Source organism: Nilaparvata lugens, chromosome X, assembly GCF_014356525.2.
Source record: "Nilaparvata lugens isolate BPH chromosome X, ASM1435652v1, whole genome shotgun sequence".
Taxonomy (NCBI): domain Eukaryota; kingdom Metazoa; phylum Arthropoda; class Insecta; order Hemiptera; family Delphacidae; genus Nilaparvata; species Nilaparvata lugens.
Window position 1 is genome coordinate 101,098,049 of NC_052518.1, and position 26,817 is coordinate 101,124,865.

The following is a 26,817-nucleotide window of genomic DNA, read 5'->3' on the forward strand; positions in this document are numbered from 1 at the left end:
CGGTTAAATTAAAAATTTTTCCGGAACAGGTTATAATCAATGGACCTAATCCTTGAAGTGAAGAAGTTAGTAATGCATGAAATGTATTGTTTGAAATGCATGATCAATCAAAGTTATAATTAAGCTATATTCATTCCCTAAAATTCATTTATAAAAATGAAGAAGAAACGGCAAAAGTTTGTTGAATTTAAGAATGTTTCCACAAACAATGTATGCAACATATTTGGTGTATATAGGTGTGTACAGACATACGCGCATTTTGCTTTTCGTCAGCTGATTCTATGTTTATTATATCTGTATCTTACTGTTTCTGTACAAATACATATATCATAAGAATAGCATCAGCTGATGAAAACTGAAATGTGCGTGTTCTTGGCGCATAAGTCTGTACGAACCTTATGAGAAAAGGAACAGGCTTCACAGGGATTCAAATTAAGAAGAATCTATTTTCAACTGTAAATATCTCGTCAATCAAAAGGATATATTTTTCTTTACAGTTGTGTTGTGAGTGATGTTGTGGTACTTTCCCATAATGAAAACACAAATCGAAATTGTCAACCAATAAAAAGTGGTTGACAATTTCTATTTGTGTTTTATTTCAGGATATATTTTTGGTTCAGGAAAATCTCACCATCCCCAAGAGTTCTAAGGTTTCTAAAAACGTGTTTTGAAATATAAGGTTGTAACAACTTCAGGTCGTATTATTCAAAACAGATATCAACCCAAACATCACTTTCACTACAACAATAGAAAAAATTTTGCATAAGAAGATATCCCATGGTATAGGGCGTTTATGTTCCAAATTTTAAAACTCAAGCTTAGTTGTTTTTGGTGAAGCTATATGATGCTGTTAGTCTCTCATACTGTTTTGGTAGAGAGTTAGTGGGGAGGATATTTTTAATATTCTTTCCGAAGAATGGACATTGATATGTCCAAAGCTCCGCCAATTTATGTAGATGCATAACAATATAATATCTATAGTTATTATATTACAAATTACTTTTTCATATCATATACAGTTCAATAATTATTTTCTTAGTCTATATTATATAAATTCATCTATAATTTTGCTGTATTGTAAGCTATTGTATATAAGTGTATAAGCCAGTATATTGTAATCTACATAAATAAAGTACTCAATCAATCAATCAATACTGTGCCGTTCTTCACTCTCACCCGGCCAAAACAGTAATAATAGACAGTAAACGGCTTGAGTTGACAAAAAATCAGCTTCAAATTTGGAACATGAACGACCTATACCATGGGATATCTTCTTATGCTATCTTTCCTCTATTCTGTATAGAAGGTGATATTGTAGTAGATATATATACAGAGTGAGTCATATGTATGGGAACCCTCCAATAAATTGGAGACTGTTGTAGATATAATACTGTAACTTTCAGGATAAGTTATTGGTCAAATACTCTACCTTTTGACGTACAGCTGAATTACAACCCCTCATAACGGGATGACTTAGGAATTGTAACTCGCATATTTTAAAATATGTAAACACCCATTGTGTGGTACATCATCTCAAAGGGCTTTTTGAAACAAGAAAGATGGCATCGACAAAAATTATCTATGATACTTGTATCCAAGATGGCGGCTGATTGAAGTTTTAGTTTTTGAAGAAATGAGGGGTTGTAACTTTAATATTTTGAACGTAAACACCCCTTGTCGTGATGCATCATTTTGGAGGCCTTCTCAAAACTAGAAATATGACATCAATAGAAATGTTCCATGATACTTTCATTCAAAATGGCGGCTGATTGAAATTTGAGTTTTTAAATTGAGTTTTTTGAGTATTATAGATATAATACTGTAACTTTCAGGATAAGTTATTGGTCGAATACTCTACCTTTTGACGTACAACTGAATTTCAAACCCTCGTAAGGGGGTGACTTAGTGGTACTTAGAGTGTAACTCAAATATTTTAAATGTAAACACCCATTGTGTGTTACATCATTTTAAAGGCCTTTTCAAAACGAGAAAGATGGCATCAATAAAAAGTTTCTATGATACTTGTATCCAAAATGGTGGCTGATTGAAGTTTTAGTTTTTAAGGAAATAAGGGGTTGTAACTCAAATATTTTAAACGTTAACAACCATTGTGTGGTACTCATTTTAAGGCCTTTCTAAAACAAGAAAGATTACATCAATAAAAAGTTTCTATGATACTTGTATCCAAAATGGTGGCTGATTGAAGTTTTAGTTTTTAAGGAAATAAGGGGTTGTAACTCAAATATTTTAAACGTTAACAACCATTGTGTGGTACTCATTTTAAGGCCTTTCTAAAACAAGAAAGATTACATCAATAAAAATGTTCTATGATACTTTTATCCAAAATGGCAGCTGATTGAAGTTTTAGTTTTTAAAGAAATAATTGATAAAGTTCAATCAGCAGCTATTTTGGATACAAGTATCATAGAACATTTTTAATTGTGTCATCTTTCTCGTTTTGAAAAGGCCTTTAAAATAATGTATCATACAATGGGTGTTTACATTCAAAATACTTGAGTTACAACCCCTCATTTTTTTAAAAACTAAAACTTCAATCAGTCGCTATTTTGGATACAAGTATCATAGAACATTTTTATCGATGCCATCTTTTTTGTTTTGAAAAGGCCTTTAAAATAATGTACCACACAATGGGTGTTTACATTTAATATTTGAGTTACAACCCCTAATTCGCCCCCTCAAGTAGGGTTGATATCCAGTTGTACGTCAAAAGGTAAAGAATTCGACCAATAACTAATCTTGAGTGTTACACTATTATAAATCTACAACAGTCTCCAACTTACTGAAGGGTTCCCATACATATGACTCACTCTGTAGGTATATTGAACATTCCGACCTCAAGTTGTTACAACCTTATATTTCAGAATTTATGTTTTTGGAATCTTACAACTTTATACTATCATTTCTCAATGCTACAACCTTTAAAGTTCCCGAAAATCTATAAAACTACAACTCTCCCGGTCTGAACCCAAATAGCATTGGAAGGCAGCAGAATTTATTTGGACAATTTATTTTATGAAATTGGGATGAAAAGAAGTTTTGGACTGTAGTCTGTTTCTTTGTCCTTAAGTTGATTGTAAATGATAAATAAATAAATTAAATGATTATAATCACACTGAGATAATACAATTCATAACACAGACGGAGCAATACTGAGGTCTAGGATAAGATTTTCGCATCTATAATATTAGGCACACCTATATTCAAAAGTTTAAATATCTTAAAGTAGAAAAGTTATGTTTAGAGTATGCCATATGTTCCTAATTTCAATGTAAACTCAAGCCGATAATCCTGATGATGCAATTCTGATGAGGAGGCCAATCGTACTAAATGAGTTTTCCAGATAGAAGTAATGCTCAAGAAGCGGTTTCCAAACCGTAGATACAAAAAGGCTCAATTCAGTTTATAAATCTTCTGATGATGATAATAGAAGTGAAATGAAGAGATAATATCGGCGAGAGTTTAGCATTCTTTCCTAGAGAATCAGTAGATACAAGAAGGTTCAATTCAATTTATACATCTTTATCTAATAATGAAAATTATGGTGTTGAATCTTCACAAACATCGATTCAGTATTTTTTCTATTTCTTGATGACTTCTTACTTGACAGAGTTTTTGAAATAAAGTTAATATTGTCACCTATTTCTCAATCAACAAGGAACAACTATTTTAGCACTTAATATAGATAGTAATTACAATCATAGAAAAGTGTAATATATGTAAATTTCGTAAGTAATATGATTGGCACCATATTGTACTTAGATGAATCACCTCGTGATTATTTTGATTTGTTCATATTCTTCAAATAAATCTTTTGTAGCACTACTCAGTAAAGGAACATTAATTTTCTGTATTTATGTCAAAAATGACAAATAAGGAGTTTCAGAGAATGAACAATTGAAATAGGATGCTGAGTTCCAAATTTTGATCAGATGATTATAAAATTATGTCGATTTATTTAGAATTATACGAGAAAATTTAAATATTTTGGATGCGAGAAAAATTAATCTTATTTTATTCCCACACAAGGAGAATGTGTTGCCGATTCTCTGCCTCGACACTGCCTTCTATAGAGGATAGCTGATACCAGTATATCTGATTTAAATGACAACATTAATTTTCTGTATTTATGTCAAAAATGACAAATATTTTATAGATAATGATAGATATTCCTGTGGAAAAAAAATCTTTCAACAACTAAATCGGTGTACCTATAGTGGAGTCCACATTATAATGGCAGTATTTGATTACAGATGGTGTTGCTATCCTTTTCTATCATTCAACAAATCAGATAGCGTTATCCTTTTCTAACAACGCAAAGTTACCAGATAGTTTTTTTAACAATATAGAATTATAATCAATTGGCAAAATATTTAATCTCAATTATGAAAATTTATTAATATATCATTGGGAAATATATGTTCTTGACGAATGGAATATAATTTATTATTTAAAACAAGAATGAACAATTAATATCAAATCAGATATACTGGTATCAGCTATCCTCTATAGAAGACAGTGTCGAGGCAGAGAATCGGCAACACATTCTCCTTGTGTGGGAATAAAATAAGATTACTTTTTCTCGCATCCAAAATATTTCAATTTTCTCGTATAATTCTAAATAAATTGACATAATTTCATAATCATCTGTTCAAAATTTGGAACTCAGCATCCTATTTCAATTGTTCATTCTCTGAAACTCCTTATTTGATATTAATCCAATCAACTCATCAAAAAAACATTTATTTAGAATTTGAAGTTTTGAAAGATAATAATTATTATTACTAATCAAATAAAAAGTCCAAAGAACTTTGGACACCATTATGAAAAATAATGAATTAGCAAGATATTTAATCTCAATTATAAAAATGAATTAATATATCATTGAAAAATATATGTTCTTGACGAATGAAATATAATAGATTATTTTAAACAAAAATGAACAGTTAATATTAAATCAGATATACCGGTATCAGCTATCCTCTGAAGAAGGCAGTGTCGAGGCAGAGAATCGGATCAAACGTCAATCAATCAGATTTGAAAAACACTTGAGCATGCATAAATGTCGAAGCTAGTCGAGTATGATTAAAAAAATAATACAAGGGTAGGCCTACTAGTTATTTTTCTATATTCAAATATCAATCAATTTTTTGAACAATATTGATTCTAAATAGAAATAGATAACAAAAATCGAACAATAATTTTTATATTTTGTTACCTGGAGAATCTTCATCATTATTATTTGAACAATATCAATTCTAAATAGAAATAGATAACAAAAATCGAACAAGGGTAGGCCTACTAGTTATTTTTCTATATTCAAATATCAATAAATTGCTTGAACAATATCAATATTCTAAAAAGAAATTGATAACAAAAATCGAACAAGGGTAGGCCTACTAGTTATTTTTCTATATTCTAATACCAATCAATTGTTTGAACAATATCAATATTCTAATTAGAAATACAACAAGAATCGAACAATTATTTTTATATTTTGTCGCATTTTTGTTACCTGGGGTAACTTCATCATTATTATTTGAACAATATCAATTCTAAATAGAAATAGATAACAAAAATCGAGCAAGGGTGGGCCTACAAGTTATTTTTCTATATTCAAATATCAATCAATTGTTTGAACAATATTTATTCTAAAAATAAATTGATAACAAAAATCGAAAAAGGGTAGGCCTACTAGTTATTTTTCTATTTGCAAATACCAATAAATTGTTTGAACAATATTGATTCTAAATAGAAATACATAACAAAAATCAAACAATATTTTTTTTATATTCTGTCGCATTTTTGTTACCTAGGGAAACTTCACCATTATTGTTTGAACAATATCAATTTAAATAGAAATAGATAACAATTTTTATATTTTGTCGCATTTTTCGTTTCTAGGGAAATTATTATTCAAATTATCAATTATTTGTGGCAATGAACCGCACGAACCGGATGAAAAAATCACGAACCGGGGATGAATATGGCTTATTGAATGCACTGTCAAAGATTGACTGAGATAATGCGCGATAGGAGAGGAGCAGGGAGTCTGCTATCAAGAAAATCGGTAGGGGAACTAGACTGATAATGTGCTCCGAGGGTAGCCTGGCTGCAAAGTACAGAGGAGAGCAGAGGGCAGTAGCCTTGGGGTAGTACTAGAAGGGCTAGGCAAGCAACACCAATCAAAAGAAATACGTACCGAGCGCGGTATGTAGTTACTGTCTGGCAGCTCGACTCGATTACACTTACTTTTTGCCGCCATTTTATTGCACTGGGCTCTCTAGAGCAGCAGGGCTCGTTCCGAGCAAAATCAACCCCCAATCCCATCAGCTACCGACAGAGCTGCTCTGTAGCGTCAGATACGCACCAATTATCGATCAGATGCTTTCGACAACACTAAACATTAAGAGTGGCTTGTACGTGGAACATATTCACTCTCATCTCTACAAGCACCAATGAACACTGATTACACGTCTGAATCTGAATATCAGAAGGGGATTTTGCGTTTGAGAAAAACTTGAAAACTGATTGAGCATTCCGTAACTATTATTTATATTGAAAAGTTTTAAAAAAAGGGTGTTATGGAATTATATTTTACTGAATATTAGAGTTTAACATAAAATAAATAATAATTATTTTACATAAAATAATAGATAACACTAAACATTAGGATAGAGTGCCATGTACATGAAACATATTCACTGGTATCTTTTCAAGCACTAATAAAGACTGATTACACGTCTGAATCTAAATATTTGAGTTTAGTTTGTTGAGGATAAGTCTACATGAGCTTGTTTGTAGGAGAGGAGAAATAATTAAACATCTCTCCCCATTCACAGACATATTAGTCTTCTTGAAGTTTCCACTTTTCAATATTATGTTACAATGTGAAACATACTGTAATTTACCTTTATAATATTGTGTTGTAACCAAAGTATTTTGTACAAGTTTTGTAATGTTATGTAAAAATAGATTGATTGAAGCCCGGTTTCTGGGATAGCCTACTTATTAATCCTTTTATCTACCATTAAATCTCTATTAGATAAATCAAAATTCACTTCATTTATAATTATGGGCTACTTTATTCAAATTAATAAAAACAATATAAAACTTGTAGTACCCTTTTATTAAAACATTTTAATGACTAGTTTAGACCTACTTTGGTCATTTTTGTTAAAATGTTTAATATTTCAACTTGAAAATGGCCAAAGTAGGCCGAAAGTGGTCATTAAAATGTTTTAATAGAAGGGTACTACAAGTTTTATACTGTTTTTATTAATTAGATAAATCGAATCTAATAAGCCCTATAAACCAGTCCAACGGCTGTTAACCAAAGAATGAAGAAACCGGACTAATATTTAATTTATTCATTCCATTCAAATAATCACAATATCAAATAAATGATTGGGAGATAATCAACAAGATTAACCCAAAAATGTTTCTCTCTCATTTCGATAATGAAATAGAGAGATTTAGATAATTTTGTAATAATTTTTCTGAGGATGATATTCACATGAGCTTGTATTAAGGTATTAAGGAAAACACACACAGTAACACACAGATGGGCGTATGCAGCCAGATGAAGAAAAAATCCCTCTCTAGGTGTTCAAGTGTTGAAACGCACACAAACATCCGTCTGTCTGCATGTGTCTGCCCAGGTCTGCGTGCAGACGTTTGATATTTTCTTCGTCTGTCTGTTCACCTGTTCTGTCTGTGTACGTTCGTCTTCAGGGGGATGATCGGATGATCCTGATCAGTCTTTATTATTTATTTTTTTTACTGATTATAATAAATGTTGTACTCCTTATGAATGAATTCATAAGTTTTAAGTTGTGTTATTCTGAATGATTAAAAAATAAATGAATTCCCAGCGAAGCATGTTCAAGAATAAGAAATTATTTATGACTTGCCCCTTATCATAATGATGTAGGTGGCGATTTGAAATCAAATGAAATGAAGAGGACCTACATTTTTAGGTGGGTACCGAACCACCGGCAATTGGTTTAGATACGGATAGATAGACTTGCTTTATTTTAACATGGAGGGCGAAGTTAGGGCGCATCCGGCCCTCTCTCCCACATAACCATCTCTTACAGATGTGGTTATGTTAGCGGAGCTGTTGATACGAATGTGGTTTTCATTGATATGTATGGTTGTTTTCGAATGATAGCGGAGCTGCTCAAGAGCAGACACCCATACAAATAGAGAACCGACAGCTCATGCTCAACTAATCTATTCAGCCTACGAGGGCAACCACTTCCAAATAATTTCCAAGGTTCAATATCCAAAAAGTACAGATTCACATTGTAATTAGTAGAGTAATCAGACCATAGAATTTATAGTATGACGCAGACCACAAACTAAAATTTTATAGATCAGGTTTTTTTATACAACATAAAGCCTTACTTTCTACTATGCGACACTACAGTCCGTCGTGAACCTTGGCCTCCATCACCAAGCCTCTCCACCAATCCCTATCCACCACTCCTGTTCTCAATCCTCTCCTTCCCATGACACGCAGATCTTCTTGCACGTGCTCAAGCCATCTTTTCTTTGGTCTGCCTCGTCTTCCTCTAGCAAATAGCCGCTCCTTGTAAACAATTCTTGGCAACCTTGTGCTCTCCATCCTTTCGACGTGCCCAGCCTCCTGAGTCTCTTCAACTTGATAAATAGTGCAATGTCCTCTTTTCCCAAGCCTTCACTTATTTCGCTGTATTTCTTTCTTCGCCATATCTCACCATCTCTTACTGGTCCCATAATGGTTCCGACAATTTTCTCTCAGCGACCCTGAGCTGTTCTGCATTTTTTTATGTTATTGTCCAAACTTCCGATCCATATGCTATTATGAGACGTATCAAACTTGGTTTGGTTCTTCTGGAAATCAACTTGCTAATTAAAAATTTTTTATTTGCAAAATAGGCTTCATTATTATTAAACGAAAATCCAAATTAAATGCTGTTTTTAATTTGTTTATAATTTTATTTGTAATAAAAAATAATTTCCATCTGTAAAAAATAGGCTTTGTTTCCTCCTAGTATCCTCTTCTTTATACTCTCAGACAAGTCATTATCGCAGTTCATTTCTACACCGAAGTAGCTGAAGTTTTTCACTCCTTCAAACTTTTTGTCTTCCACAATTAATTTCTGAGGTACACGTCTAGATTATCCTGGTGCAATTCTGAGGTACATGGCTTTACCTTAATTCACTTTCAGTCCAATCTTCTTCTCTTCTTCTTTTATCACATTGTAAACCTCCCGGATGGTGTCCTTGCTATTGCGATGTAATCCGCAAATACACATAGTTGCCAAGTCTTGTTAAATATGTGCCATTTAAGGTCTATCTTTTCAATTATGCTATGCAGTGCAATGATGAATTATGCAGCTGAAAGTCCATCTCCTTGTTTCACACCTGTGCTGAACATGAAAGGCTGGCAACATTTACCTCCAAACTTTACAGTGGCATTTGTCTCATTCAGTGTCATCTTCACCAATCTCCCTAGCTTTGCTGGGATCTTGAATTTTTTCAGAACTTGCCCTAACACGAATCTGTCAACACTATCAAATGCCTGTTTGAAGTCCACAAAGAGAATATGCAAAACTATCCCATGTCTGTACATCTTCTCAGCTACATGCCTCATTATAAATAACTGGTCAGTAGTAGCCCTTCCTGCCCGAAAACCACATTGGTACTCCCATATTAAGGTGCCAATTAGAGGCTTTAATCTTTCGTTCAAAATACTGGAGAATATTTTGTAACATACTCTAAGTAGAGTTTTGACTCTGTACTTCTCGCATTATAATTCGTATCTTTTTTTTAAATGGGGCATATTATTCCTTTTTTTCCAGCTCTCTGGCATGATCTCTTGCTCCCATATCATACAAATTAATTTGTAATGTTTCTGTTCGAGTCATTCTCCTCTATATTTGATCAATTCGGTACTCAGATTCTTATCACCGGGGCTTTTCCATTTTTAATTTTCTTTATGGCATCCACTATTTCATGGGAGGATGGCCTGTCTACTGCAGTCTCCTGTGACACGTCGTTTTCTTCAATCATCTACCCATCTCTCCTTGTTCAGGAGACCGAAATACTCTTTCCATCTGTTAAGGCTCAACTCACACTTACGCGACCCAAGTCGAGAAGAGACTGCGGCTCTAGTCGCAGTCTCTTCTTGACGCAGCATGTGTTTCCAAATGGTGACACTCAGACCAGTTGATTCTAGGCTCCGCGTCCTCACGACTGTGAGACTGAGTCGAGCGTCGACGCTACATGTTGGTCGAGCCTCGACTTGAGTTGCATAGTACCATGCATTTTTAATGAAAGTGAAGTTATGTTTTATGAAAGTAATGTTTTATCATGTTTAGATATGACAATAATAAGAATTATATTAGACAATATATTCATAATTATCATAAAATTTGTTACATGCTAAGTAGTGACGAATTAGATCTTATATTTTTAATAAAGTAAGGTTAGAAAATGGAGTAGCATGGAACTGAAGTAGCGACAATGAGCAAGAAAGTCTTAAGGTTGAGAGACTAGAGTCTCCTCGACTGGAGTCGTACGATTTTAGTCGAGCCAGTGTGAGTTGAGCCTAAGTCAATCAATCAATCAATCAATCAATCAAGAATCTTCTTTATTCCACAATACAGCAAGTACAAAAATGATAAATAATATGAAATATAAAATAGAAAATATTAAGTACTTAGATTAGGGTTTCATATTATACATTATGGAATGAGCCTACATGGGCACTGTGGCCTGTGCGTAGACTCGAGTTGGTATTTCAAGTAGAGTGAATCTTATGAAGGGGAAGAAGAAGGAGAACCTAAATGGATTTAATAGATGAGGGTAATTTCATTCAAATGATTGTCATAATTTCGTATTGTAGAAAGTCATTCTATATTGTTATGTCCGTCTGTAACGTATATAGCCAGTCTGTATGGTAAAGTCAGTCGGTATTGATATAGAGTCAGTAGAAGTCATGTTAATTGTGAAGTCAGGTGAGTCCGCCGCCCGCCAAGACCAGAGCCACAGCCTCCTCATCACATATCTCAAACAACCAATATTTCAATCTTTTTTTGAAAATTGCAAGACTTGCAGCTGAAAAAATGTTATTTTGCGGAAATAATCTCTTGAGATTACAATATATTACTTGGGATAAGAAGAAACAATTTGTTGTTGAGAAGGATCTCGTTAGCTGGATAGTTCTGATCCCAACTGTGGCTGCATATCTCGTGTTATGAAAATGTAAAGATGGCAGGAAAATTGAACCAAAATGTTTATAAACATGAATGAGTAAATCCTTTATGTATAATTGTTTCATAGTTAAAACTCTAATTTCCTGAAATAGTAAAGATGAGGGATATCTTTGACATCTACGAAAGCCAGCTTTAAGGATTGCTTTTTGAATAACTTCTATTCTTCTTAGATGGGTGCGGTAGGCTGCTCCCCATGCTAAGATGCCATATGAGAGGCGAGACTGTACAAAGGCAAAATAAGCTACTTTAAGTTCGTTAAAATTGAGAATTTCTCCAAGCTGCCTGAATGCAAATATATATTTACGTAAGGTTTTCAATTGGAAGTCAATATGTTGTATCCACTTAAGTCTAGAATCAAAAATGACGCCCAGATACTTATATGAGAAAACTTGTTCAATACTTTGACAACTGCACGAATTATTTAAAAAGTCATTACAATTATGAATTTAAGTATTTCCTCTTCTTTGAACAGCACATTAACTCCAATACTCTTAAGCTCAACTCACGCTTACGCGACTCAGTGCATAAGTCGCACTGTGCATAAGATAGGGAAAGACTCCCTATCTATACGGGGACTGTAAACGAACCAATAACACAGAATTGATGGCTTTGCTTGATGTACCTTATTGGGCTATGAAATGGTAATCATCCAAATGTTCATAGGCGTAAAATAATCCAAGAAGATGGGAAAAGTAATTATACAATTAATTAATATGTTTTGACAGTAAACAGAGTACATAACACTTGGAAAATTGGATGTTGTAAAAAATACAACACGCGACTACCGGAAGGCAAAGGGAAGAATATTGGCTTATACACGTACGGGATAGAAAAATTATGTTTGCCGCATCATCACGTCTGAAGTACTGGACTGATTAACTTGAAATTTTGCATATAGATTCTTAAATCACCGGGGATGGTTACAGGCCTATTTTCAATTCTTCAATATTTCATTACGTCAAGTTTTAAAATAGACCCTTGCGGAGCACGGGTTACCTGCTAGTACAAAATATGGATGAGTCATCGACTAGACTAGAAGCCAAGATATTTATTAAATATAATAGAGCTCAATAATTCGTAGTATTTTCTTAAATACTCGTCGGCTCTGGATAAAATGTTAATGCCTCGTACCAGATATTTTGTCAGGAGACAATTTTGATTTTTGAAATATTGAGGGGGACGCCCATGTATCTATCTGTTATGAATTCGTACGGGTTCTTAGTCTGATAATATTGTGCTGTAATTTTATGACATTGTAAGTGCAGCTATCTAGTGTCCACTACATCAAACAGCTTCGACCAATCAGAAGCAAGTAGGCTTTTGAACGTTCACACCCATTTTACACAATTATGACAGGATGACGTAGTAAGTGCTGTCATCTACCGTCTGTTTCTCCCACTAAATCTGAAATCTTCAACCAATCACAAGCGAGTATGTTCTAATAGTTCACTTCACTTCATGATTATGATTGGACAACGTCATGTAGGCTCATCACCAGTGTAGGCACAGTTACATCTTCTTGTTGAAAATGTTTTACGATATTCTACCTAATTTTCATTTGTTAAAAAATGTTGAAACTTGAATATCTGCCTATAAAAATACTATTAACGCTTTTGTTGCTAGAATATTTATTTTTCCTATATAATAGGGCTACTTTAATCATTTTAATGAAAATGCTGTGATTTTCTCTGTTGAATCTTGATAGTAATTTCCATGTTTGGATTGAACTTCAATTTTCAATTTATTTTATTATTTGTCACAGGATAAACAACAGTAAGCATTGACAATAGCCATATACATTAAAAACATAAAAATTATGACATTCATGTACAAAGTTGGACTTGATATTTTTTTTAAATGGTGAAAATATAATTTAATAAATAATATGACAGTGGCAGCCCAACCAGTGAAATTCCAGTGAAGTTGGTCCGTGATACAAATAGGTCTATTAATGCCCGGTTGCCGAGTCATTACATAAAATCAAACATAGCTATGTGAGACATAGTTTGAAATCACTGACATGAATGCTTGGCCGTTGCACAGTCGTTTGCCGAAGCCCATTTAGTTATATCTCGAATTAGCATCACACATACATCACACTGCAGCTCTATTCACTTTTTTCCGTACATGCTTCTATCCAACCAATGTCTTGACATCGGGCAAAGTTTCAATCGACATCACTGTGAACAGACCTAAAAGACCTCACATAAAATTGATAAACAATATGGCGAGACTTGGCTTTTGGCGAGATTTCTCACCACATTTAGCGATTTGGAGGTTATAAACAATTTTAAAAAAACATAGGCAGACAAAAAATAATTTACTTATATACATATGGTTTTTTGTAAACATCTTTCAAAAAAAGCTATCACAACCTCTAAAATGCATTTGGCGGGATTAGATATTGGATTTAACATCACGACTTCGGGCCCATAACTTAACTGACCGTTTTTAGCTATTGGAGACATAAATAAGCTTTTTCTGACGACTATGCAAAGAAATCATGTCTAATTGGGGGTTTTTAGTTTTATGGGAGCTATAGTTTACTTTGACATCTGTGCAACGAAAAGTGGAGTTATGGCTTCATAAATAATTTAAATGCCTGATTTTAACTTTAAGTGACGACTCTGCAACCGGGCATAAGTGCGTTGAAGATAGCTGATATCAGTATATCTGATGTAATATTAACTACAATAGAGCACGAATTAGAGCACCGGACTAATTGATGTGTCAGTGTCCGGATAACTGATAATCCGGATGAACGATTTTAACTCGATTTTACCCTAGCTCTCACGTGTTGACGTAATCAAAACTCTGCATTCTGGCTTACAGCGCTAATTAGTACGTGTTATATGTAATATGACTTGTATACACTTATCTTTCATTCACATGAATTTCACACAATTCACATATTTTATTAAATTTGCCGTTTTTTATTATTTTTTGTATATATTAAGATATGACTATTAATGTTTATTGTTATATTTTGGAATTTATTATTGAATTGTTGACTAAGTCTTGCATTAGTTAAAGTGTTCTGACAATAAAATGAATCTTGAATCATGAAATATGTGAATGTTGAAATAGACTCCTGTTTTTTTTCAAATTGAGATAGAAATTATGTAGAAAACTTTCACAACATTTATACTTTTATTATTTTAATATTTAATATGTTATATTTCTATGTAGCCTAAATAATATGATAACATAACAACAAAGAAACGCCAAAAATAAAATAAAAGAATAAACTATTAAAAGCAAATCACAACCAAAATAAATCAGAAATAAGAACTCACCAGCGTGTTTTCAAACATTAAGGGGCGGTTTCCGAGCTCGGGATCTATAAGTTCTGGACTTACAGAGTCCAGGACTGAAATAAGCGCTCGGGTCTAAATCGACTTTCTGAGTCACGATTCATCTTCTAAACTCCGGGGTCTATAATGTTCTCGACTTATTTGAGTCCAGGACTCAAAGTGGTAAACATGAGGGAAATTCACAATATTTTGCTGTTATATTGTTGGCATTATAGCAAAACGAAAACAACTGATTGCAGCGGGATAATTCAAATGAGCATGCTCTCTAAACTATTTTGTGAAAATACGTTTCGATTTCTTTGTAGGCCTATTCAAAACAGACCCCAACCTTTTGAAAGATGAATTAATAAACATTTTATTTTATTTTATGCTATTATTGATCATTGATCCTAACCAGTGATTTTGGAATAAAAATTTCATTAGGCTATTGAGTTTGAAAACGTATTTGTTTTGAAAAAAAAACTGGAATAATATTTTTTTATTGTTATATTAATATGTTGAATATCACATTGATTAATAACATTGAGATTGGAATATAAATTCCAAGCCAATCCTTGTATTATTTTTCTTGAACATTTTTAGGTTATGTAACATTCGTAAAATAAGGTTATTTTTTACGCATAATTCTGATACAATTTTATAGCAAAATAAACTTGCAAACTATAAATTATGAATTTAGATGGACTAATCCAAATAATTTAGGTATTCCATGACATCTATTTGGCTTTTCATCTACTCCAAAACAATAACTGAATTGTGTTTGCTCAGTTAAGTCTAGAACTTAAATTTAAACCCTACCCCAGTCGAGGGTTTAAAATTACACTGTTTTATGTTCTGGACTTAACGATTTTTAATAAATCCTCGACTCGGAAAGAGGCGAGAATCTAATTCAAGTCCTGGACTTATAAGCCCTTCACTCAGAAAGCGAAATTATAAACTCCAGGGTCTAACGTGATCTCTGAACTCCAGAATCTATTCAAGTCCTCAACTACGTTAACGCTCTGACTCGGAAAGCCAATTTTCCAACTCCAGAGTTTAAAGCCAGTTAAAGTCTAGAACTTAGCTAAATCCCGAGCTCGGAAACCGGCCCTAAGAACTCACTGAGAGCACACAATGGTTATGGGCATATCTAACCTTCACAAGTCTACTTGAAAAATCTGATAAAGATTCTTGAGAAACACAATGATAAATTATTGGTGGGAAAGTATACCTAAACTTTCGGCCCGCCCGCCTTCCAGCTGAACTTGTGAATCGAATTTAAACTATTCTAGTTCGGTAATTCTTGGAGTAAATAGATATAGAGCCCATTCATTTGATTACATTCTTATTGTTGAATACTGTTCTTTGGAAAATAACATGAAATTTAGTATGTTAGACTTCTTAATTCATGTAGGCTTATACACTAGTTCACAATTAATGTGCCTTTTCATGAATTAATGTGCCAGAAAGATTTAATTATTAATATTTGACAAATAAGAAAGGTACTCAAAAGTAACTTTATCCATTTCCAGTCCTTGGCTTTTGAGAAAAGCTCGTTTGCTTGATTCATTTTCATTTTTAGACACGTCAGCGTATTTATCGTACAGTTTAACTATGATAGCTGAACAAAAGGAACAGTGTCTTGTTTCTTTCTGATGATCAATGTATTCTCTTTGCATTCCCTGCTTACATAAATGTGCTGTTGATAAGTTATGCAGTGCTGTTGTTGTAACTTCAATACAGTACTGTTCTTTATTTCATTGTGGCTTCAAATGAATGCATTGTATAAAGAGAACTCTATAGTACTGTATAATTGACCGAACGAAGTGAGGTCTAAGATTCAAGTCGACGGTTTGGATTTCTCTCAATGTTTATATGTTTATATATTTATATGTTGCGCATTTACGGCGAAACGCGGTAATAGATTTTCATGAAATTTGACAGGTATGTTCCTTTTTTAATTGCGAGTCGACGTATATACAAGGTTTTTGGAAATTTTGCATTTCAAGGATAATATAAAAGGAAAAAGGAGCCTCCTTAATACGCCAATATTAGAGTAAAAATCAGACTATAGAATTATTCATCATAAATCAGCTGACAAGTGTGTGATTACACAGATGTGTGGAGAAGCCAGTCTATTACTGTATTTGTATAAGGTCTATAGTTTCAATCAAAGACATTAAAGAGGTATGCATCTTTAAGCTGGGTTTACACCAAAGTTATTAACAAAATGGCTATAACTTAATCCTTATAGATTATATTACATTGAACGGAAGTTGACAAACACACATGTTCATCATGTGTATGATAAGTTATGTTCAATCTAATATAATCTAAAAGGATTGAGTTATTAACATTTTTTTTAAATAAATTTGGTCTAATCGCAGCTTCAAGGTCTTTGGTTTCAATATTTTGTTTTGCAGTCATGGTATTATTATGTGTGTCCATCAGTATCAATATTCTCACATTCGAAAAACCTAATTTAATAGGTGAATAAAAATAAACAAATTAACTAAATAATGCTGGAGAAATTATAATATTTTTTTATTCTAAAAAATTAATTTTCATCAGATAGAAAGATCATCATGGAACTGGATGAATTATATCATCCAGAAATTTGTATTTCATATTATGAAATACAAATTCAAACGTGAACTGAGTTTGTTAACATTTAAAACAGTTGACATCTGCTACATCTGGATGAGAATACTGCGTGAGGTCTACTGTTCACAGAACTACTAGTAATGTACATACTGTAGTCACATCCCTTATTCCGTTTTATTCTCATTCGTTCTTATTAGAGCTCTCTCAAATGTCGCTGCTTTTTTGGTGTCCGTTATTTCACAAATTTGTCCCTTTTAAGTGTCCGTTAACCGTTATTGAGAGAGTCCGCTATTTAGAGATAATGATGTATATACCTCTTATGGAGAAATGGCGGGGAATAAAAATTTGTCCTTTATTTGGAGGTGTCCGTTAAGAGATTTCACTGTACATGTACGGGATAGGAAAATTATGTTTGACGCATCATCACGTTTGAACTACTGGCCTGATTAACTTGAAATTTTGCATAAAGATTCTTAATTAACCGAGGATGGTTATAGGCCTATTTTCAATTTTCCAAGATTTCATTACGTCAAGTTTAAAACAATGTTTTCATCAACAGAATCGATCTCTCCACAAACAGCTGTATATGAGATGTTATGTCGGATTCGAAATTTTTCTAACCATCCTGACGATGCTTTAAAATCTTAATCACTTGACTGTTTGGGCTATTTCTAAAGCCTTTTCACGTATTAATGTGCCAGAAAGAGGAATTTTATTTGTCCTAGCTCTACAAAACCACTCAAAAGTAACTTTATCCATTTCCAGTTCTTGGCTTTTGAGAAAAGCTCGTTTGCTTGATTCATTTTCATTTTTAGACACGTCAGCGTATTTATCGTACAGTAATATCGTACAGTTGATAGCTAAACAAAAGGAACAGTGTCTTGTTTCTTTCTGATGATCGATGCATTCTCTTTGCATCCCCTGCTTACATAAATGTGCTGTTGATAAGTTATGCATTGCTGTTGTTATAAATTCAATACAGTACTGTTCTTTCTTTCATTGTGGCTTTAAATGAATGCATTGTATAAAGAGAACTCTATAGTACTGTATAATTGACCGAACGAAGTGAGGTCTAAGATTCAAGTCGACGGTTTGGATTTCTCTCAATGTTTATATGTTTATATATTTATATGTTGCGCATTTACGGCGAAACGCGGTAATAGATTTTCATGAAATTTGATAGGTATGTTCCTTTTTTAATTGCGAGTCGACGTATATACAAGGTTTTTGGAAATTTTGCATTTCAAGGATAATATAAAAGGAAAAAGGAGCCTCCTTAATACGCCAATATTAGAGTAAAATCAGACTATAGAATTATTCATCATAAATCAGCTGACAAGTGTGTGATTACACAGATGTGTGGAGAAGCCAGTCTATTACTGTATTTGTATAAGGTCTATAGTTTCAATCAAAGACATTAAAGAGGTATGCATCTTAAGCTGGGTTTACACCAAAGTTATTAACAAAATGGCTATAACTTAATCCTTATAGATTCTATTAGATTGAACGGAAGTTGACAAACACCATGTTCATCATGTGTATGATAAGTTATGTTCAATCTAATATAATCTAAAAGGATTGAGTTATTAATTTTTTTAAATAAATTTGGTCTAATCGCAGCTTTAAGGTCTTTGGTTTCAATATTTTGTTTTGCAGTCATGGTATTATTATGTGTGTCCATCAGTATCAATATTCTCACATTCGAAAAACCTAATTTAATAGGTGAATAAAAATAAACAAATTAACTAAATAATGCTGGAGAAATTATAATATTTTTTATTCTAAAAAATTAATTTTCATCAGATAGAAAGATCATCATGGAACTGGATGAATTATATCATATGAAATACAAATTCAAACGTGAACTGAGTTTGTTAACATTTAAAACAGTTGACATCTGCTACATCTGGATGAGAATACTGCGTGAGGTCTACTGTTCACAGAACTACTAGTAATGTACATACTGTAGTCACATCCCTTATTCCGTTTTATTCTCATTCGTTCTTATTAAGAGCTCTCTCAAATGTCGCTGCTTTTTTGGTGTCCGTTATTTCACAAATTTGTCCCTTTTAAGTGTCCGTTAACCGTTATTGAGAGAGTCCGCTATTTAGAGATAATGATGTATATACCTCTTATGGAGAAATGGCGGGGAATAAAAATTTGTCCGTTGAGAGATGTCCGTTATTTGGAGGTGTCCGTTAAGAGTGATTTCACTGTTAATGTACGGGATAGGAAAATTATGTTTGACGCATATTTAGAGATAATGATGTATTACCTCTTATGGAGAAATGGCGGGGAATAAAAATTTGTCCGTTGAGAGATGTCCGTTATTTGGAGGTGTCCGTTAAGAGAGATTTCACTGTACATGTACGGGATAGGAAAATTATGTTTGACGCATCATCACGTCTGAACTACTGGACTGATTAACTTGAAATTTTGCATAAAGATTCTTAATTAACCGAGGATGGTTATAGGCCTATTTTCAATTTTCCAAGATTTCATTACGTCACGTTTTCAGTCTGTAAATTTTAAAAATAGACACTTGCGGGGCACGGGTCACCTGCTAGTTTTCAATAAAATTCTCGAATTAAACAAACCTATATATTTTTTAAAGAAAATGATAATTATCATGAAGTTGTATCGTGGTATGTTGTACACAAGCAAATAGGCCTGTGGCCCGTTTTACAAAAGTCAAAAGGTTTACTATAGATAGGGAATCCTATGAATTTTAACGGAACAGGTGACTGTGAATCCACTAGTTAAACTAACCATATGGGTCATGTCTGACATTCTTTTAGACCAGTCGCATGGATGTTCACATTAAGATGAGGCTGGCACATGTGATCATTACAATATGATCATTATGATATTAAATCGTCTAGCTGACTTGTGTAACGTCGTGTTGCGTTTCAATATGCGGCTAGCCTTAAAGCCTGGTTTCCATTAGTAGAGTTAGTGGTAGAGTTCCCTGGGCAAGTACTAACTATCTTGTGAACTCTCCCAATAAAAACGTTCATGGTAGAGTACTTGTTCTTAGTAGAGTAGAGTGGGATAGCACCGTGATATAGTACTCTACTACTTGCCTTCCTGCACCACCGCTTCTCACTACTCGACCGCTACTATGCTAATGAAAACAGTCTCGAGCTAGTAGAGTAGAGTCGTGCCGTAGGCTATCAAGTTTAAGAAGTATTGTTATTTATTAAAAAGTACTAATTTAACAAACTTTATTAAAAAGTGTTAATTTATTTAAGAGTATTGACATTTTACGGTTCACTAGACAACACACTTTACCTACTATTCTCAATTGTAGTGAAAACAGTTACTCGATCAAGTAAGTAGAGTATAGTTCGTTTGCTAGTTACTCAACCACTAACTCTACTGGTGAAAACAAGGATTAAATGACATCTTGTGGTGCAGCTATAATTATAATTATAGTTATATAATTATAGTATAATTATAGTTATTATAACTATACGAGCTTGTTACTTTGAGGAGCATCATATGTTTCTGAAGTGACTAACTTTTTCAAAAATGATATTTTCAGGAAATTTCTGTTTTACTAGATCAACAATACCATGAAGAATCCATCCTCTAAGTCTCATGGATTTATATCTTACCGAGTTCGAAATGTTCTGTCCCAAAAATTCAAACTTCAGGCGCTCATATCTCAAAAAGTAATGATCGGAAAAAAATTGTTTTCTGAGAAAACATTTTCATTTTGATGGCTTAATGATATACAAATCGAAAAACTTTGAAAAATATCACGAGTAGAAAGTTGATTTTTAGACTTTGCACAGCCTTAAAAGATTAGATTATTAGATATGTTAAAAGACCGTTGAAAGGCTTGTTGAAAGACCTTTGTCTTAAGGTCTTAATAACCAGACTAGGCCTAACCCGCTTCATTAATGTCATAAGTTACATATATTGTTTGAACGAATTTTTTGATAGTACCTGAATGAATGTATTTTGAGTTGTATATTTTGTTTACTGTGTGACTTTGTCAATTACCAATGTTGGTTTACGACAATAAAATTTATTTATTTGTTAATGAAGATGTTTGGGAGAAAAATATGTTTTAGGAGAGTAACTCCAAGGCGGCTCACACAGGATCAGGAATCAACAATCAAAATTTGAGTAGAGAATTTTCTCTCCTTTCAATACATTAGCTGTTTTTTCATGTGTGAATGGAGTTGGTTTGCATGTGTGGGCGAAGTCTGCTCGCACACTAACGCAACAAGCAGCCAATAAGACGCAATTTAAGCAACTTTGCTCCTGAATTCTATTTTCCATTCATTCGCGCACGAGAGCAATATTGGATCAATATCACCTGTGTGGAACAGACACGTGTCTCTCCCGACATAACAAGCTCGTTGAAAAGCAGCAAAGGTCGTTCATAAAGTCACTCATATGCCTGCTTCATATCGTCTCCCTATTCTTGATCTCTTCGTTATTGGAAAATGATTTTCGAAGATGAAAAGATTCCAATCGTCAGACATACGAAAATATCCGCTACATTCAACATCAAATTTGTCCAATTTGTTGGGGAATACAAAATTTATCTATTATATTCACTTCAATATAGGGTGATATGGCAGAAAAAGCTTCATTCAACATCAAATTTGTCCAATTTGTTGAGAAATACAAAATGTGTCTATTATATTCACTACAAAATAGGGTTACATAGAAGGAAAGCCAATAGAAAACGAGATTCTATAGAAAAAGCTTGGAGTGATATCAATAAAATAATGAAGGAGAAACCTGGCTTATTCACGTACTGAATATGAAATTCACGAATGACGCATCATCACGTCTGAATTACTGGACTGATTGCATTGAAATTTTGCATATTGAAACTTTATTTAGTCAGGATGGATAAAGGCCTATTTTTGATTCTGCAAGATTTCATAATGTCAAGTTTTTGATTAGATCATTGTGCAGCACGGGTTACCTGCTAGTTGCAAATAAAATAATACTATCAGCTAGAAGAAAATTTGTGGAAATCAATTTTTTTCAACGATCTTGATTATAATGTTCAAATATTGTTTCATGGTAGGCCATTGTTATTTATTGATTGATTATGAGGTGAATTTTTTCTCCAAAAGGAGTTATCTTTTCAACTGTAAAATTGTAAAATTGCCATTGATTTTCATCAAGCTATGGAGAACGAATAGTCCAGTCAAATTGTAGTTTTTCAGGAAACAGTCCCGAAAGAATTTTTCTCAACGGTTCTATGTGTATTTTGAGTTGCTGAATTCGAATCTGAAATTTGATGACACGCCAGAGGGCGGCTTCACCACCAAAATTTCTGACTTTTTTAAATTTTCCATTTAATCTCGAAAACCTTGAGTTTTCCGAGAAAAAGCATCCTCTACAAAATTGAAGATAATAAAATTTCCAATAAATTGAGTTGTCGCGCAGGACTCTACTATTTTTGATTACGGAGCTACGAATATTCAAAAAAGGTGTATTTTTAAGGGGTTTTCAAAATTCTGCAAACCTACCACTTCTACCCTATACAATTTGGAACTTTTTCTAGTAATGATAAAAAACAAACATCACGTGAAAGAGCAATTAATTCTGAACAGGATTCCACAGGAATTTTAAAAAATTGTAGTCGGGGAGGGGTGATACACCTAAAAATAAATAATCATGTCCTACAGCCAATATACACATTTTTCATTATAATACCTTTACAAGGCTTTCCTCGAGAACCTTGAGATTTTCGAAAAAAGCATTCTCTACAAAATTGAAGATAATAACGTTTCCAATAAATTGAGTGGTCGCGCAGGACTCTACCATTTTTGGTTCCAGAGCTACGAAGTTTCAAAAAAAGGGTATTTTTTAAAGAGTTTTCAAAATTAATGATAAAAAACCACACATCACGTGAAATAGCAATTAATTCTGAACAGGGTTCCTCAGAAATTCTCAAAAATTTCTTTTGAGGGAGGGGGATACACCCAAAAATAGATAATCATTTCCTATAGCCGAAACACAAATTTTCCATTATAATACCTCTTCAAGGCTTTCCTAACAAAAAAAGCATATTTCGGTTGAAATCATATTACGAGGGTTATGTTTTATGAGAATCACCCGTTAGATACACCTACTTTCAGTATTTCCTAGTGGGGGGAGCATACATAAGGATACGTCGGATCAAAACTTTAAACACTTATAACTTTTAACAGAATGATCAGATCTCCTCGTACTACAGCTCATTCTTCTCAGCTCGTCAAGGCGGTTCAAAATCATGTATCATAACTGTACAGGACTCCTGTTTCATGTGAGGTAAATTATTTTTGTAAAAATATAATCGTGAAGTAAGATACGATTGTTTTAATAATCGATATTTCCCTCATTTTCACAGTATCGACAGTTTTTGATAATAAACAGTAATACAAAATGAATTTGAGACAACTCAGCTGTTAACTGTTATTCAAGAGTCTCTAAAACTTTCATAAAAGATGAAATTTGATCAAAAAATAGAAAATTCCTCCTTGAGTGTATTTCAGCCTATATTCCCATATACAAAAAAATGGCAAATTTCTATATTCAGAACTGTGTATCTCGATAACCCGAAATGATGAAAAATTGTACGTACTTAGCCTTGATTTGAAGTACAGAATCTCCCTTTCATGTGAGGTAAATTATTTTTGTAAAAATATAATCTTGAAGTAAGATATGATTGTTTCAAAACATCAAGAAATCTGCGATATTTTCCTCATTTTCACGGTCACGACAGTTTTTCGATCGATAATAAACAGTAATACAAAATGAATTTGATGAGGCAGCTTAGCTTATAGAGCATAAAATTCTCTTTCATTTGAGACCAATCGCAAGTTTCTATCATGTATCGTACTCGTTTTAGAGACTCTTGAATAACAGTTAACAGCTGAGTTGCCTCAAATTCATTTTGTATTACTGTTTATTATCAAAAACTGTCGATACTGTGAAAATGAGGGAAATATCGATTATTAAAACAATCGTATCTTACTTCACGATTATATTTTTACAAAAATAATTTACCTCACATGAAACTGGAGATCCTGTACAGTTATGATACATGATTTTGAACCGCCTTGACGAGCTGCGAACAATGAGCTGTAGTACAAGGAGATCTGATCATTCTGTCAAAAGTTATAAGTGTTTAAAGTTTTGATCCTTGACGATCCTTATGCGTGCCCTTCCACTAGGAAATACTGAAATTAAGTGTATCTAAAGGGTGATTCTCATAAAACATAACCCACGTAAGATGATTTCAGCCGAAATATAATTTTTGTTTGTTAGGAAGGCCTTGAAAAGGTATTATAATGAAAAATGTGTATTTTGGCTGTAGGACATGATTTTCTATTTTTAGGTGAAGGAAGGGGGAAGGGGGAATCTTCCCCCACAACTGAATTTTAAAATTTCTGAGGAATCCTGTTCAGAGTTAATTGTTCTTTCACGTGATGGGTGGTTTTTCATCATTACTAGAAATAGATCCAAGTTGTATAGGGTAGAAGTGGTAGGTTTGCATAATTTTGAAAACTACTTACAAAATACCCCTTTTTTGAAAATTCATAGCTCCGGAACCAAAAATGGTAGAGTCCTGCGCGACCACTCAATTTATTGGAAATTTTATCATCTTTAATTTTGTAGAGAATGCTTTTACTCGAAAAACTCAAGGTTTTCGAGATTAAATAGAAAAAATATAAAAAAGTAAGAAATTTTGGAGGTTTTTGGGGGAGAAACCTCCCTCTGACGTGTCAGAAAATTTCAGATTCGAAATCAGCGCCCCAAAATACATATAGAACCGTCAAGAATAATTCTTTCGGGGCAGTTTCCTGAAAAACGACCATTTGACTGGACTAAAATGACATTCTTAATTGAGAGAGCTGACTTTTCTAAATATAACAATGATCTTTGACAAATTTTATGAAAAGAAGCCTATTGTTAGTGTGAACACGCACTGATGTATCATGTAGCTCAAGTGTGCGGGCCGCCTAGTCTTCTAGGGGGATTCCACATTTCAATACGTATTTTACAATTGAAAAGAATACTGTAATTTACCTTTATGTTGTATTATAACTCAAGTATTTTGTAATATTATATGGAAATTAATTTAATTGAACTAAATAATCCTAGAGTCGGGCGGAAGAATATTGGATCTAGGGGCGCCAAATTGTTCGAGTCCTGGATTTACCACATGCAACAAATCTTGGCGCGAAAATACAAATTTCAAAAACATACATAAACTATACAAAACCTCAAAAGAGTATCATATTTTGGTAAACAATTTTTGATGAATATTTCAAGCCATTCAAGATTCAAGATTTCGTTATTGCAGAAAACATTTATACAAATACAAATAGTATCGTCAAAAATCAAACATTATAAATACAAAGTATTTACATTCAAAGATATAAAAATTCAAACACAAGTATACAAACAGTAAACAAAATACCCTCTAATTAGAAACTCCTCTTTTCTATATGGACATATTTCTATTGAAAACTTTTTTATGGTTCTCTAAACATTACCCAGTTCTAGCTCCTTTGAATGTGCAGGAAGCTTAATAATAATTAAGTTGCTTAATAATAGTTAATAATAGTTGCTTAATAATAGTTGCTTAATAAAAGTTAAATTAATAATAATAATTTGCTATAATCTCTTATACCAAACTCCTTAAAGCAGTTCAATGTATTTGCATAATTGCACTGGTTAACACTAAGAGATTCAGAATTTCTAGTGTAATGCTTGTGAACGTTGCTATTTACAGAAATACTTACTAAATTAATTTTTACATACATAAGACATTCAAAATTCAATTATTATCTATATACAGGGTGTCTATAAAAGAGCTCCGGGGTTTCAAGACAAAATATTTTAATAAACTAAAAAACGTACATACATGTTTTATACATGATTAGAAAGCCTATATTTTCAAGATTTTTTTACAACTTAGTAAAGTTCAATGTGAGCTCCGAGAGTGGCACGGCACACGTCGAAACGGTATTCTACCTCTTCCCATGTCCTGGCGAGCATGTCTGGGGGAACGGACGCCACGCAATTCACTATTCGTTCCCTGAGATGGCGAACATTTCGAATTTTCTCCGCATATACAAGATTCTTGATATGCCCCAGAAGAAAAGGTCCAACGGAGTCATATCAGGGCTCCTTGTTGGCAATGGAATAGGTCCTTCCCTTCCAATCCACCTGTTGCCGAAACGAACGTCCAGTGACTCACGGACACGCAAACTGAAGTGTGGCGGCGCCCCATCTTGTTGGAAATAAACTAAACCTTTCTCCACCTCAATGTCATCCAACTGAGGATAAACATACTCCTCTAACATGTCACAATAGACATCACCATTGATATTCCTTTCGTCAAAAATGAAGGGTCCTATGACTCTGTCATGCATAAGAGCACACCAAACATTCACTTTGGGCGTGTCACGTTCGTACTCAATAAACTCATGGGGCGGCTCTGAACCCCAAACTCTGCAATTATGCCTGTTTACATTTCCGTTCACATGAAAAGTAGCTTCATCACTAAAAACCACACTTTTTAAAAAATCATTATCTTCATCAATTTTATCCAGCATGGAAACAGAAAAGTCGAATCTCTTAACCTTGTCTGCCGGTTTGATATGGTGTAAAAG

The 26,817-nt window shown here is 33.3% G+C and overlaps 1 protein-coding gene across 2 annotated transcripts in view; it reads right to left on the reverse strand.

Annotated features, from left to right (window-relative positions):
- The window catches only part of LOC111046140 (jmjC domain-containing histone demethylation protein 1), a 95,176-nt gene that overhangs the window by 57,357 nt on the left and 11,002 nt on the right, over positions 1 to 26,817 (reverse strand). Inside the window, exon 1 of one of the 2 annotated variants that reach the window (XM_039442839.1) lies at positions 6,221 to 6,298. The exons of the other annotated variant lie outside the window; for it this stretch is intronic. Coding sequence (XP_039298773.1) covers positions 6,221 to 6,283 — 63 coding nt within the window. The 5' untranslated portion in view covers positions 6,284 to 6,298. Of the gene's footprint in view, positions 1 to 6,220; positions 6,299 to 26,817 lie in introns of those variants that run through there. 2 annotated transcript variants of the gene reach the window in all.